This window comes from Centroberyx gerrardi, chromosome 12 (assembly GCF_048128805.1).
Source record: "Centroberyx gerrardi isolate f3 chromosome 12, fCenGer3.hap1.cur.20231027, whole genome shotgun sequence".
NCBI classification, from domain to species: Eukaryota; Metazoa; Chordata; class Actinopteri; order Beryciformes; family Berycidae; genus Centroberyx; species Centroberyx gerrardi.
Window position 1 is genome coordinate 16,622,149 of NC_136008.1, and position 16,429 is coordinate 16,638,577.

At 46.5% G+C, this 16,429-nt stretch overlaps 1 protein-coding gene across 1 annotated transcript in view; it reads left to right on the plus strand.

Moving 5' to 3' along the window:
* The window catches only part of kirrel3l (kirre like nephrin family adhesion molecule 3, like), a 34,275-nt gene that overhangs the window by 12,133 nt on the left and 5,713 nt on the right, over positions 1-16,429 (plus strand). Inside the window, exons 2-8 of the mRNA XM_071900091.2 lie at positions 9,406-9,558; positions 10,520-10,669; positions 12,696-12,853; positions 14,337-14,487; positions 14,904-15,009; positions 15,428-15,576; positions 15,715-15,842. Of these exons, the coding sequence (XP_071756192.1) occupies positions 9,406-9,558; positions 10,520-10,669; positions 12,696-12,853; positions 14,337-14,487; positions 14,904-15,009; positions 15,428-15,576; positions 15,715-15,842 (995 nt within the window). The remainder of the gene's footprint in view (positions 1-9,405; positions 9,559-10,519; positions 10,670-12,695; positions 12,854-14,336; positions 14,488-14,903; positions 15,010-15,427; positions 15,577-15,714; positions 15,843-16,429) is intronic.

Genomic DNA, 16,429 nt, shown 5'->3' on the forward strand with positions numbered 1-16,429 from the left:
TCTACCAGGCTACATCCCAGCACACAGCAACCATATGTCCAGAGTTTCACAGTCAATGAGCCAACCTACCCAGCGGGACAAAGACCTATTCACACCCAGTTGACTCTGAGGAAATCTGCAATTCCATGCTGTGATTAGGACAGAATACAGCACTAGTCCAGCCAGCGGCCGTTAGAGAAAAAACAAAAGACTAGAAGATATGGAGGAGAAGGAGGGAAAGGCAAAAGGGGACAGACAAAGAACTTTACAAAGCACTTTGGGCGGATAAGCGTTAGCGCGATCTTGCCCTCAGCTTGCCGGCCCGTCTCTGCAGTTCCAGCGCCTGCCTCCATCAAAGCCCCCCCGAGACTCTCCCAGCACACTCTGCCTCTGTCACTCACAACTCTGTTAATAAGGCCAGCAGTAAACGCCAGGAAAGATATGCAGGGATGAAAGATACTTCTCTCATGTTCTCGCTTTGAGGATGTGTTTCCGGGTGTCAGGGGGAGGTGGGAAAAATGCAGCTTTATAGAGTAATGCTGCATTTTAATAGACACAATAAACCCTTCCTCTTATAAAATAATATTTTGTGTCCCATATCCTGTTGTGTAGCAGCTCTGGGGACTTTTGCCAGGCATGAAAAAGCCCCCCCCCCCACCCCCACCCTTAGCTAAAGGTATAGCGAGAGCCTATGCCAGAGAATAAAGTGTGCAGGGATCCTGGGGGAGGAATAGATCACACATATATTCTTTCACTGCAGCGATTAATATCCGGGAAAAAAGGTCAAACCTGACTTGAAACGGTCCAGTATATCACAGTTACATTCGGAGCCCACATTTCATACATCAAGCCCCGCTGTGATGTCTCATCAGCCTGGTCACACAGGAGAGACCCACGCTGCACATTATCAAAGATTGATGGGGTGTCCTAGTTAAAGACAGGGGGAGGAGAGAACATTGGAGAGAGAAGGGGAACTTTGTGTTATCCGCAGACACGGGAGAGTGTTTGGGTGAGAGGTGCTGATCGCGGGTCGTGCAGCCTCTGACGGCCCTCTACCAGCGACATCATCACCGGGGGTAGCCAAATGTTATGCCAGGCCACGCCATTGCATAACCCGAGGACCTGACCCCGAGATATGCAGGAGAACGTGCAAATGCAGCACTTTGAGATCAATGCGCGCAAGACGGTGCCGGCTGACTCAGGAAGTCGAAGACAAGGGTTGAGTCTTCCATCTCCTCCTCCCATCCGCCCACTTCCTCATCCAGGCCTGTAACGGAAGACAAAACAAACTGACAGAACAAACAGGCAGACTATGCTAAATCCTTCTTTCTCTAACACACACCCTAACCGTCTCTTATATCCACTGTTCGCTGCAGTCCTTCCCTTTTCTTGTTCAGTGCTTGCTTAATAATTAATTGATTAATTAGTTCGCTCATTAATCATTTATTCATTAATCATGGCCTGATTTTTCTAGAGGAAGCGGTGCAATCTGAAAAAACCCTGACTTCACATTTCACTCTAATTATGCTCCTTTACTAATCAACGCTTAAGAAATGGAGTTTCAGGAAATTAGTTTTTCCACTTCCCTTCTTTTTCTCAACACAAAGCAGGATGTATTGAGGTCGGCAGGTAACATTTTTTCCCTCCCTTTCTTGTGTTCTGGAAGCTCTTAGTCATCAGTAATTTTAAAGGAATGTTTCAAACTAGTGGTAATCTGATGAACAGAATAAAATTTTGATGTTTAATTAAAACTTGCCTTTTCTCCACCTCTAGAAAAAAGGGGAATAGAAATTCTGATGGCGAGGTAACCACAGACATTGATTTATAAACAGCAATTTGAAGGCCGTTTGTAAGAACAGACAAGTGGCAGGATTGTGAAGTAGATACACTTATTGTTTTCGCTGGATCCATGGCTCTCCTGGGAGAGGAGGTAATTTGTTTAATCGCCAGGAGTTATGTGCTCTGGACACAGAGATGAGGAGATGGGTATGTTCAGAAAAACCTCCTGTAATGCAGAGTGAAGATGAGAAGGAAAGTGAGGAGAAACATTTAAAACAGGTTTAATTAGAGCTGTTTTTGTCCCTTTGTGTTCCTGGTGGATGCAGAGTTCATAACGTGGCTCAGTTGCTTTCTCTGAAGAGGCTCTTGTCAGCTGCTGACAAAAAAGAATTATGCATCAAATTAAAGAGAGCTCCAGTGAAATGGAGGCAAGTCGGGCATTAACCTCTAAGCTTTAAAAAGCACACATATTAAGCAACACTAATGAGACTCTCATTGAACTAGCCGTGTTTTATATTCAAACACACACAAAAGCACAGCTTTGCCTTCAATATGCCATTGCCTCTGCTGACTGAGGTTGTCTCTCTAATTCATCTCACCAGCAGCAAGCACTGCAGCAGTGAACAATAGCATAGATGGCCCTTTTACTCTAATGAGATGCATACATTTACAACATTACCACCCTCATTAAAAAATAATAAAAAATAAAGGAGAAAAAAAGTATTAATTATGAAACGCACTACTTCCTATCGCGAAGAGCCAAGGGGGCCTCCACTGGGCTCAATTAGGAAGAGTAGGCCGCAAATCCCTAGACTAAATTAATTGACACCCCAGGGCATTAGGCCCAGAGTCCCAGTACAGAATCTAAGAAGAGAATTCCTTTGTTTTCATTTCCACCGCCTTTTAGAAAAAGCAAGAGGGGGAGGCAATTTTAACATTATCTTTTCATTGTTTTATGGATTTTTAATCTATTATTTATTTATTTGTTTTGTTTACTCGTCACATCTGCGGCTGGGGAGTGATCTGCGGGGATGGAAGAGGCGGAAGATTTACTGTTTTATTTTTTTTGTTCCTGTCCCATCTTTAAGCAGCCTTTCCGTCACATGTTGAGTACCAGTGCTGTTTTATCCCGCATGTCAGCTGTTGTGCACACACTAAACTGGGGCTTTTGCAAACAGCACAAGAAGTTAATGATTTAAAAGCACAGTAAATTATACTGAAAGCCCTTCCAAACGCTGGTGAAATAGAGTCAGGGAGCCAGAGAGGGAAATTGAGAGAGAGAGACAGAGAAAGAGAGAGAGAGAGAGAGAGAGAGAGGCGGGGGGCAGGGGGGGGACAGAGAAGGGCTGGGATTGTGACACAGATCCAGCCAACAGCCGTCTTGTACTGAAAACACCAGGGGGTAAGCAGGAACGAAATGACAAGACTGGCTCAATCAACATCTTGTCAACACTGCTGGCTGATGTGTACAGACAATTTCATACCGCCACCACTGCCTCCCTCCCCTTTTCTCTCTTTTTTATATGGCTTTTTATTTCCTGTCCTCCTGCCAGCCAGCCAGTCACTTGCTATCTGTCTACATGGAGTCAGCTCTCAGCTCTTTGGCTCTTGGCTTCAGAGTGGAGGAGAGCTTTAAAAGCTGTGCTAGAATTATACTCAGAGAGATTCTTCTGCCCACTAGAAACCCTAAAGATACAGGGCTGTGACAGTGTGTGTGTCTGTTGTGTGTGTGTGTGAGAGTGTGTGTGTGTGTGTGTGTGTGTGTGCGTGCGCGGTGTGTGTACGGCATTTGTGAGAAGACAGTACAGAAATGGGTGTATTTATGGCACATTGTCGGCCACTGCAGCACTGTGACTGCTAGAGCCATTCACATACGCTCACACACCGACTGTGTCACATCAGCACTCTTGGTCCCCCCCCCCCCCCATCTCTCCTCCCGTTTCCTTCCCTCCCTCCCTCCCTCCCTCCATCCATACCTCTCTATTACTCTATCCACTGCATCTGTTGTAGCAGGTACCCAGGGAGAAACTCAGCCGCTGCTCGCCCATGCGATCAGCCCCTCCGCTGGCCTGATGTGAGCAGCCCCCTGTTCCAGCAGAGAGAAACCTCATGGTGACAGCCTTAGAGACAGACTGATTACAGCGTTCCATCAATCCCCTCTCAAGCCCTCTCCTTTGCAATTGGAAGCTGACAGGAGCCCACTTTTTCCATTTTTACCTTACCTCCGTTTTTCCGGTCCTTCTACAATGTGGTGTCTCTTTTTTTGTTGTGGTTGTTGTTGTTGTTGTTCCCCCTGCCCTGGTTTCTTGAGTGTTGTGTTGACAGGCTGACACAAACCCCTGTGATTTTCACACCAGGGATGGAGAAAGGGAGAAAAACGGACAGGGGGATAGAGGATAGAGAGGAAGAGAGGGAGAGACAGAGAGCAAGGGAGGGGCTGGCAAGAGAGGACAGCTGACGGGGAGTCTGGAAAAGCAGAGTGATGGCAGAAAGAGCCATGGAGAAAGCAAATCAACAATTAGTAACACCTTATATAACTCTGAAAGGGGGCCTGCAAGGCATTGATTTCAGGGATCATGGCTCACCGACTGTAGAAGTATGAGTGATAAACAGAGGAATGGGGGGATGGGGCTAGCAAATGGTGGCTTGTAGAGGGATGCCGGAGTGGAAGAGAATTCTCTGGGTGGGGGAATCAGCAGAGGGGCAGGAGGGGCTGGGTGGATGAGCCGGTCCATTCTGTAAAAGGGGTCTTGGTCTGAGCCAAGATTCTCACAATGGAATAAAGGCTGAAAAGGGAGGCTAGGAGGATTAAACTCCAGCAAAACAGCTCTTAAAAAGCTGTTAGACTGCAATTTAGGCACAAAAACGCAGAAAGGGAGAAAAGATAGTGAGGGTGGGTGGGAGTGCAGCTGGAATGCGACGTGGGAGAGAAAGTATTGAGAAAGGCAAGGCCATATGAAGGTATCTTCAGAGACTCAAGCAGAAGCTACTCATTGAGCTCCTAGTCTAGGGAAAACACACAGGTGCTCACGCATGTAGTACCTGTATTTTGGGACGCTGCTGCTATGAGTTTGTGGGTGGTATCTGTTGTTAGCGCCCCTTCAAACCCTCAGAACTTCTGTAGGAGTCATGGTAATGAGCTTAGTGCGAGACCAGCCAAATCAAACATGAGATGGGTGCAGGGTCCCCTTTGGGACATACTCTGTGGCTCAGCTACCTCAGCACTAGTGTCTCACACACACACACACACACAAACACACACACATACACAGGAAGAGGAAGACAAAAGAGCCTGACTCAAAACAAAGGGATAATAATTCCATACAGAGAGAAATGGAGCTTGCATTTTCCAGCCCGATTTAGAAGCCTTATCTAGACAAGGCACAATGGATGGCATTTGGGGAGAGGGGTTGTTTATTCCAAGCTTGACACTTTTTCGCCAATTGCCTTGTTTTGTGTGGGGGTTTTTGTCTATTTTTCCTCCTCATTTTCTCTTCTCTGGCTCTTATTGTGGAAAACTCACACCAGCGGGGGCATAGAACTCTGCCTCTGCCAGTGGGGCAAAAATACAAGTAGATATCGGGTGTTATTTTTTAACATTTTGAATTATTACTGCATGGAGCAAATTGTCCAGTCAAGTTGAGAGCACTCATATTTATAGACCCCACAGGACTGGATGTTGCACTCCAGAGTTGCCCTGCACTGGATGGGAATGAGGGCATGGAATAAAATGAGGCCTAAAATAGGGACTCTCCCTTCTGCGAACGCAGCTCGGAACCTCTTACAGTGAATGAGCATACACAGTTAAGTGTCATTGTAAAACCACGGCAAAATGGCCAGAGTGCATACATAGGAGAGTGTAAGGCATAGCTGATGTTTTATTAGAGGGAAACCTTATTTTTGGAACGCTTGGTTAAATGGGTTGATGTTTTATAAGCCTGGTTTTGTCAGATTACTAAAATGGCATAACAGATTATGATGGCAGTGATTTGATAGTGAATTTACTGTAGTTAGCCAAAGAACTACAGTGCACTCAAAGGTCATGTAGTGCCATTATCTTTCCCAATCTTCAGCATCATGGCTGGCTCTTCTAATAATGCAGGACACACACACACACACACACACTGAGCCTAGTTCAATCTAATTCCATCAAGGCAGATGTCCAGTAGCGGATCATTTGTGACATCTGTCCATCCCCTCCTGATCCATGTGAATGTATCCCTATCAGTTCAGATGAAGGAGAGAGAGTGCAGGCAGTGCCAGCGTAGACGCAAAGCTCTTTAATAGGTTGTGTTCAAGTCAGCCCGGCGGTTTTGCACTTAACTGTGACCGTGTGACAGAAAAAGCAAAGTCACTGTGTCAAAGTAACTGCTAAATGTGCCCTGCAGTCCCTGACAAGTTGCTTGCCCTATTAACACTGCCCCACCCGCCACAAACACTCATTCACACATTTAGATGCACACACACACAGACATACACAACACACATTCAAGCGCACAAACATGCAGACACACACACATACAGTCAGGCAGAAAAGCACACACACACACACACACACACACACACACAGCCCCGTGTGCATCCAGCGGCGTGAAATGATATTCCATTTTGAGAAATCCGGATTAAAATGTATCAGGCCAAATGTGTTTTGACCTTGTTACTAGGGGATGGAAAAAGCACATATGCACAAACACACACACACACACACACACACACATACACATACACACACATAAAGCAAGGGAAGGGAAGAGGGTAAATGTTGGTCTTTTTTATAAAGAGCACCGGCCAATCAATATTTTAACTGCTTTAAACATTGAACGCACCACATGAGCTACACTCAACCTATACTGCACATACAGTATATACCTGCATGTACATTCAGACAAGTGTTGAAATATCAATATAACCCAGGAACTCAGACCTTTCTTTTCGAATGTGTTTCAATGGCAGCCAATAGACAAGCACCTCACTCTTAGTGTAGTGAAAGACTGAAAGGTGAAAGCATGTGTGTGTGTGTGTGTGTGTATGTGTGTGTGTGTGTTTGTGTGCGTGCATGTGTGTATGTGACACTGCAGCACACCAAGAACAAGCCTCTTCACACCCACAGCTCCTACTTCTACTGACTGCTTCCCTTCCTCTCCTCCACTCTTTCTTTGTCTGGTTCTTTCCCTCCCTCTCTCCCCGTCAGAAATGTATTCATGTAATTAAGCTGCTAATACACCGTCAAAGAATTGTCTAATTCAGCAAGGAGGAATTAAAGGAATCTGGCATGAGTCATTAGCCAGTCGAGATGTTCTGTTGAGCATTTTCAATAAGGGATCTGGAGAGCAATGAATCACTCATATGGTGTGAAGACATTCGCTACAGCACATACTCTGTACTCTATATTTATACGGCTGCATGTGTGTGTGCGTGTGTGTGTGCGTGTGTGTGCGTTAATTGCCATATGTGAGCATGTGAAATTGTATGTGGGTGAGGGAGAGAGAGAAACAATTCAATGCATGTAATCCATCTGAACAATCAAGGAATGCAGTGAATTATTACCCATTGTAAACATTTAGATACTCTGGGCAAGATACTTAATTGCAATCAATGTTTGTACTGTTGCAAGCACAAAGAGGAAAATCCCTAACGCGCCGTGCAAGGGGAGGCATACGAAAACGCTCAATAGCTCATAAAAGCAGAACGTTAGGACAGGCAGGCAGACTGTAAAAACAGCATTTTTGAAGGTATGACGGGAAAATGCCAGCCTTCGCTAAATGCCTAATAGCCTGAGCTCGAAGACGTTTCACTTCTCATTGACGCTCTCAAATTGGCTTCTTTTGATCCATAGTGCGTGACACACATACAGTACAGTCTACCTGTAAGCATCTATAGCTCGATAGGCTTTTCAAACACTGAAATAACGTACACAGGAGACGTTACTGGTGAGCTACTGAAACATGCATGGATCTCTAATGGTTTCTCTACTCAACTCTGTATTAACATCTTATTAGCCCAGATGGAGACTAAGGGAGAAGAATGGGCACATGTGAAAAAGAGAGCGGGGTTTTAAGGCAGTTGAGAACCGCAACGGTCAGAGCCATGGAGAACTCACGTTCCTGATGAGCTCACTGTTTGGCGGCTTTGATTGTACTGATGGGTGACAGAGGCAGGAGGGGGGAGCGAGGGAGAGGGGAGGAGGAGGGCAGGGTTCAGTCCATGGTGCACCCCCAGATGAAGTGGATAATTGAGTGGGGAATAAACACTGCCAACAACCTCGGAAGCCCCCTTTCAAAAACAGAAAGAAAAACTAGAGAGAATGGAGTGAGAAAGAGTGGGGAGAGGGAGAGAGAAAAGGGTGAGAGAGAGAGAGAGAGAAAATCCTAGCTACCCTCTGGGGGGAAAAGCTGCTATTGAAAAGCTATTAAACTTGCATTTAGCAGGATTGATTGGAAATGAAGAGGCCTATTAAAAGAGAGGGACAAGGGGACAATAGCGCGTCTCTGGCCGCCGTATGTTGCCCTCCTTTCAGCGGCTTTCTTCCACGGGAGGGGTGGAAGGGGGGGGGGGGGGGGACAACCCTGTCTGTTTAAGCACTCCCACCAAGAGAAGCATTTCAGGGGGGCTTAGCACTGACTGAATAGAACCCTCTTTATCTTCCTCTGTCCCCCTTCCCTTCCATTCTCCACTGAGCCACAAAGAAGGAGAGAGGGAGAATGAGGGAAGGTTCTTTTTTTAAGTCCCCCCCCCCCACTACACACACACACACACACACACACACACACCACCTATCCAACCAACCAACTACTCTCTCTCCCTCTCCTCCTACCTTCCCCAATGGATTAGTTACCTCTGGAGTGTTGCCATCTTCCCCTGCCAGTAGGGTTTGTAATACTCAATCTTCAGCATCATGGCACAAACAGTTGGAACCGCAGATCCGTACTCACGCTGTGTGTGTGTGTGTGTGTGTGTGTGTGTGTGTGTGTGTGTGTGTGAAGACGGGCCAGCCAATCCGGTGAGAGTCTGTGCCATGCTTAAACACAGCAGTGGAACGGCGGCAGGTGTCTCCACTGACTTTCAGCAGGCTCAAACGGATGGCTCCCCTGGGAACTTTAATGGAGTTTTGATTGTTTAACATCCATTTTTACAAAAAGCACACCAAAAGAGTGGCAGATTTTTTCTCCCCAGAAGTGTGGTTGCTTCGTGTCAGCGAGCATGTAACCATATGGTCTTGGGAAAGAGTTAAATAAGTCATGAGGCAGCTGACACTTCCTCTTAGAAACCATGTTGAGGAAAAAATAAATATTTCCAAACATGTCAGCCTCCTCCATCCTCGCAGCAAGCGCCATGAAAACAAGACAGAAAGAGCAGGCCAGTCCATGAAAGGGTGTAGGCTCTCTTTCACACTTCTTCTACTACCTCTTTTTTTTTCACACCTCTTACCATGCAACGTCCATTTTTTTTCAAGCTTCATACTCTGCTGGCACTGCAGAAACGTATTGCCATTACATTCACTGAAATGCCATTGGCAGTATTCTGAATAGCTATATAGTTTATGGCCATTTTGTGAATTTTAATATATTTTATGAATACCGGCGCGGACAATGTGAGTTCTATGTGATGTGATATTCATGTCATGCTCTCCCTCTTCTCTCCCAACAGCCACCCAAGCAGCCTACTTCTCCCAGCAGCCCCAGGACCAGGTGGTTGTGTCCGGCCAATCAGTGACTCTGCCCTGTGTCATTGTGGGTTACCGGGGAATGGTGCAGTGGACCAAAGATGGCCTGGCACTGGGTGGAGAGAGAGACCTACCAGGTAAATACCTGACCACCCCAAGCTCTCTCTCTTAGTTCTCTGTCTGTCTGTCTCTCTGTCTGTCTCCCTTTCATTCTCTACTGCTTTCTGTGGTTGTTTGTCGCTCTCTCTCTCTGTCTCTCTCTTTCTCTCTTGTTCTCTCTACTGCTTGCTGTGGTAAATCACTCTCTCTGTCTGTCTCTCTTTCTCTCTTTCGTTCTCTACTGCTTTCTGTGGTCGTTTGTCTCTCTCTCCGTCTTGTCTGTCTCTTTCTCTCTCTGTCTCTGTCACTCTTTCTCTTTCTCTCTCTTTCTCTCTACTGCTGTCTGTCTCTCTCTGTCTGTCTGTCTGTCTGTCTGTCTGTCTGTGTCTCTTTCTCTCTTTCGTTCTCTACTGCTTTCTGTGGCTGTTTGTCGCTCTCTCTCTCTTTCTCTCTCTGTCTGTCTTGCCACAATCAATGCCAGGTCTCATTAGAAACCAAGTCTCTCTCTGTCAACTGTTGGGGTTTTACACAAATGAATGGTGAGAGAACAAATGTACTGCAGACAGGTCGGCTGCTGCTGCAGACACCCAGCTTTAATTTGTTGTTTAGCATTTTGAGGGTCTTGTAGAAAGGTGGATAATCAATTGACTTTTGTCACGCATTGACATTTAAATGTGTGGCAGACTAGCGAGAAGGTGGAGAGGCTTCCTCCTGACCTTAGCCACTCCATCTTTATTGTGTCTGTGTTTAAAGGACAGCCTCCTCATGCAGCAGCCCTCTCACGTGTTGCATCTCCAGCCTCACACTGCTCTGCTAACACAGCGGCTCAGTGCCTGGCCCAGGGAGTTGCTGCTTGCTTTCATTTGTGTCTTAAAGAGCCTTGCCACGTTTCTCCCGCCTTTGTTCGAGGCACAAGTCTGTTCATTTTATAGTCCTTTCATTATGTGTTTGTTGTTGGTTTGTTTTTCTCTGACTATTCTCTGTGCTGGCTTCACGCAGGCTGGACGCGCTATTCCTTAATGGGCGACCCGCTATCAGGCGAGCACAGCTTGCTGATCGATTCGGCAGAGCTGGCGGATGACGCGGTGTATGAGTGTCAGGCTACACAGGCGGCGCTGCGCTCCCACCGTGCCAAGCTCACTGTACTAGGTAAGATACACAGCTCACCCATGATCCTCACAGCAGCCCTCGCGCCAAGGCCTGCAGGCTGGCAGTGCTTGGGAACAATCAGGGGAGTGTCTTCATCACAACACACACACACACACACACACACATACACACACATATATACACATACTCAAAGAATGAAACCCACAAAACACACATACACCTAAACACGGATGTATATATCCACACATTCAAATATACATCAGAATACTCAGTTTCAGTTTCTGTTCCTGTTCATAAAATAATCTGTTGTATCACCACTCAAGGATAATCCCACTGAAAATGTTGTTTCAGGGTGTAAATCATATCCTGAAAGTATATTTGAAACCCAGCAAAGCTGAGCCCAGAGATCCAGCTAGGAAAAAAAAAGGAAACCCTTCTCCTCTCAGTAGCGATAATCAAGACTGTGGACGTCTAGGATAATGTGATTGCTGCAGTCACAAATGACTTGCATAGTCGCTTAAAAGTCAAGGTCTGCACAGTTAGCACATTTTACAGTGAGCCACAAAATTTGTCAACCGCGTGGCGGTTTTTACATTAACGTGATGTGAGTGATCTACATATTCACATAGACGTTCAGAGGTGGAGGGAGGTGAGGCTGGGGGGGAGGAGGAGAAGGAGGAACAGGTCTTGTGGGAATTGGATTCAGCAAAGCACTGCTGGCACCTGGTGGCATGCAATGGAACATCACTATATTCATTAGTCCTGTCAATAGCCCACTTATTTACTTGCTAACAAATACAGAAAGTGGGGAAAATCACAGAGGGAACAGTTACACACGGGTGATGCTGCAGCTTATGCCACAACACAACACTAACGCTTCCACCAGCCAGCCTGTTGTCCTTGAATCTGCCTGTTAAGCCAGTAAGGTGAAATGGTTGTGTATTCTGAGTTCATTAAGGCAGGGTGGTGACGGATATACAGTATATAGGGTTGCCAAGGAAATTCATGGCAGTTTAAAGTCGCATGAGGTATTGAGGAACATATTTCTAATTGGACAGTTTCAGAGAACTCATCCGCGCTCATCGCCCTGCCTCTCCGCGCCAAGCGTCACTTTCAAAGCAGCACAGAGCAGTGTGGTCAGAGATCACACACGCCCACACAGCCGCAAAGATGCCCATGATGAAACTGTCACTTCTATAGTAAATGCCCTTTACGAAACCAAGGATGGAGGTTCATGAACATTATATGCATTTCATAAACAAGAGTGAATCAAATCAGGCGCAGTGCACAGGAACCTGGTGTTTATGTGTATGCATGAACACTAGGATTTTCAAAGAGAGAAGGGGTTTTAGTATGTGTGTGTGTGTGCGTGTGTGTGTGTGTGTGCATGCGCGCGCGTGTGTGTGTGTGTAAATCAATGTGGCCAGATGAGACCAAAGCAATCCTGCACAGTCAAAGGAGTCAACGGCGGGAGTGCAGTCAGGGGAATCGGCATGGAAATTAAAATCACCTAGCACTCGGATTCCATTAGTGTCCGTGCCGCGGCAGCGGAAGGACCTCTGACAATTCAGATACACACAGAGAAATTGGTTCGGTGGAGGGAGCGAGAAAGGCCAGCACAAGCCCCATGTTTACGCCTTCTCTTATTGGTTGGGGAGATAGACGCCTTCATCAGGGGTGGCACGCTTGGCTTGCCAGTGGCGCGTGCGAAACCATGCAAATAAATGAACAAATAAGCAATTCAGATGAAACATCACTCTGCAACAGTAAGAGCAAATAGAGTAATAATGCTAGAGTCCCAAGAAAGGAAATAAAATCGGTTGAGTCTGTTTTTTTCCAAATGACAACTGTTCTTGCTCTTTTCCCCAGTCTGAAACTACACCTTGTTAAACAAACACATGATGATAAAAAGATATTGTTTGCCTCTTTTGCTGTTGGATGTATTGATGTTGAGCTAAGAGTAATAGCAAACTCAATATCAGTCTGACTTCTTTGGAGGCCTTGCACTGGCCTGGAGCCATAATGAGTTTTTTTTTTGACGTGTATGTTTGTTTTTGCTTTTCAGTTCCTCCCTCAGACCCAGTGGTGGAGGGGGGCCCTGTTGTGCGTCTTAAGGCCCACGCACCACACAACCTCACCTGCAGAGCCTCAGGAGCCAAACCTGCTGCTGAAATCACCTGGTACAGAGATGGAGAGGTCATGGAGTCTGCAATTTATTCCAAGGTACAGTGAGAACAGATCTATGCACAGCATCATTCAATCACTAACACCCACACAATATTACAAAACACAACAGCGGAGCAGAAATAAATAAATGCAAAGCTATTCAAAACAGAGATACTTTCTCTTAGGGTACACTGCTCCCTCTCTCCTGTTTCTATCTTTTTTCTCTCGTTTTTTTTCTTCCTCCTCTCACCACCCTTCCCTCACAGGACTTGTTCGTTTTCTCTCTACCTCTCTCTGCAGTCCCCCTCCCATTTTCACTCATGCCTGACCCCCCACCCCCACCCCCTCCCACTCCCCCTACCACACCTCCTCCTCTGCCTCCCTCCCTTGCTTACGACCCCCCCCACCCCACCCCTTGCTCTCTAATGCAGCGACACTACAGCATAACTGGAGCATGCCAAAGCTCAGACAGGCATGAGCGTTTCATACAGTAGGGTTTCTGCAGAGAAGAAATCACCCACAACAATGCAGAAACACAATGGGGATGCGCCAGAGCGTGAGCCAGCCACGGCTGGGAAAGTGTCACATTTGTCATGCTCCCTGACCACGCTAAACGACGCTAAACGCCACATTTAAGGAGGCGAGAGCCTGCAGTGGGAAGGGAGGGAAGAGGATAGCAGGGGGAGGAGGGAGGAGGATAGTAGAGGGAAGGAAGGAAAACAGGGAAAAGAGGGAACTGTTGAGATGCCGTTGTGAGAAAGAGAGAGGGTTTCCAACGTTAAGAAGTGGCAGGTGGGGGTGGAGAACGCTTGGTCGGAGTGAGGGGTGGTGACAGGGAGTGATGTGATTCGATCTAGCATAAAAATGCTTTTTGTGTGTCTGGCTGAGGAAGTGAAAGGCCTGGTCCATTGATTTGGCTGTCCGGGGAATGGGCTCAGCTTGCCCTTGCTCTTTTCCAGAGATGTGTGACACTTCCTCCTCACTGTCACCACCCAGAAATACAGATACAGCCACCTTGGCCATCACCATATACTCTCTTTCCTTGTAGTTGTGTGTGTGTGTGTGTGTGTGTGTGTGTCAGAGAGAGAGAGAGCACTCAGCCATATCTTCAGAATCTACACCTTTCCTCACTTAGGCGTATTGATTTCTGTGAGCAGTAAATAGATTTAAAAGATGATGACAAACAAGGAGCGCTGACGGGGAACACTCTCAGAAATGTGGGAACAGCACAATATCCCCTGCTGCATCATAAAATATATGATTTAACTGCCAGGCCAACGAACATGATGGCAATTTTAATGCCTCACACATGAAAAAAAAATAAGACCTGTGGTGTCATAGAGATATACCTACAGTAAATGGTGCTATCACAGACAGCAGTGACTTGCTTGTGCCACACTGAGCCGACTTTCAGTTCTACTCGTCTGTGCAGGAGTCTGTAACATTTCTCTAAACATACGGTGTGTACACTCGGTGATTTTCCAGGTTGGACCTCCACCAACATCTAACAATTACTCTCTGTTGTTGTCCACCTCCACAGACGCTGATGGAGGACGGGAAGAGGGAACAAGCTGTCAGTATGCTTCCAATCATCCCTGAGGACAGGGACTCTGGACGCACCTACACCTGCAGGGTCCTTAACCCAGCCGCCCCTGCTGGACGACAGACATCCGTCACCATCAACGTCCAGCGTGAGTGTCCCCAACATCAGCTTGCCTCCAAAGACCACCAGAATATCACAGCACAGCATGCACTGTAGCACAGCACAGCCTATATACAGTTACCTGTAAAGCACATTTACTATTAAATATAATGAAAAATTGAGCTATGTAGAAAGCAAATAAATAGCATAATTCTATTGTACTATTAAAAGGCGAATGGTACCAATTAGAGCACTAAGTACTTAAATCCAGTATAGTACATGGCATCACTTAAGAGCTTCAGCTGAATATATACTGTAAATAAGATTCCTTCAGTACCACTTAGAGGTTAATGGAAGTGTGGTCTGCTCTTCCAGCCTATATATGCCCTTTTTCACCAGTGAATCACACTGGTGTCTGCTAGACTTCTCTCAGAAAAGTAAAAGTAAAACTCTTCCTTCCCCCAGACCCCCCTTCAGTGACTCTGTCAGTCCAGCCTCAGACTGTGACCGAGGGAGCCAAGGTTCTCTTCATCTGCTCCGCCTCAGCCAATCCTGAAATCACTGGATACAGGTATACACCAGCGTCTCCATCCCTCATTTCCCTGAAGCTCAGCTGTTCATTCTGATCGTGACACCCCGCCTCCATGGGTACACACAGAACAAGTAGACACAAATCTCTCTGACGATGATACAATCATATAACTGTCACAAGACATGATAAGTCAGAGCAGAGGGGATCTTTAGATATTGTAATAAAACCAGTGCTGGTGCAGGGAAGCTTCGCCAACACCAAGCAAAGCAGCGATATCAGCAAAATCAAGGATGAGTTTTAAGCAGTGTTGAGGCTTAAATAGGCTGCTTGATTGGCGGTATTTGATTGTGATTGGCGCAAGATATGAATCAGCTAATAGCCACTGTGGCACGCATGACTAGGTATCCTCCTTGAACTAATGCAAGCTCCATATGATATGATTATTTGCCTGTCCCAGGTGGTCTAAAGGAGGAGTTCCCATCTCGGAAGCTAACGGCGACAGCCTTGAGGTGACGGTGGACCATTCCTACTTCACAGACCCGGTCTCCTGTGAGGTGTCCAACTCTGTGGGCAGCACCAATGTCAGCACCTTGGTCGATGTACAATGTGAGTGTAACTGTCGACAAAAATTGTATGCCATGTGGTTTAGCTGTATGTGTTGATAGAGATTTCTTAGCGGTGTACTTTATTTTAAAAGGGGTCTGTTAGTGATTGTGACTGGCTGCCTGTGTTGCTCCTCCCTAGTTGGCCCCAGACTGCTATCAGAGCCTAAGCCCATGACAGTGGATATAGGGATGGATGCAGCCTTTACCTGTGCGTGGACAGGAAACCCACCCCTGACCCTGGCCTGGACCAAGCAGGGCTCTAGCGTGGTAAGGCAGCAAACACTATTCAACACCTCCTCTTGATGGTAGAGCGTCAACACCCACCACCCCTCAACACTAACCCTCCAGAGGGAAGCATTCACACATGGCCTTGAGGCATAAATCCCTCGCACTTTCCCTCCACACATTCTCTTTCAGACTGAATCTTCATCACCTCCCCTCAACATGCCTCCCGAGGGCTAAAGCCTCTGCCAGAATCTGTCTGTCCACTGACAGATTCATACAGCAGCATCGGGGCAGCTGACATTCTGTCATAACAATGTGACCACTAAATCAATCAATCAATCAATCAATCAATGAGCCAAGACATGGTTCAAACCAAGAGAATTACAGCTTGTGCCGTGTCTTGTAGAGCAGCATCTCTGCTTCTCAGACATTAAGAAGACGTGACTGCACTTGAGTATCAATTTCCTCAAAGCCAATTTCATGGGAGGAACAAATGTGACATTTCCACCTTTACTTTGCATCATCCTGGTAAAAGTCTTCCACTTCAGCACACAGCATCAGTGGTGACATCTCTTGGGAGCTTCTCTCCTGGCAGCTAATATGATTTCTGAGGCGGTGTTGGGGAAAAC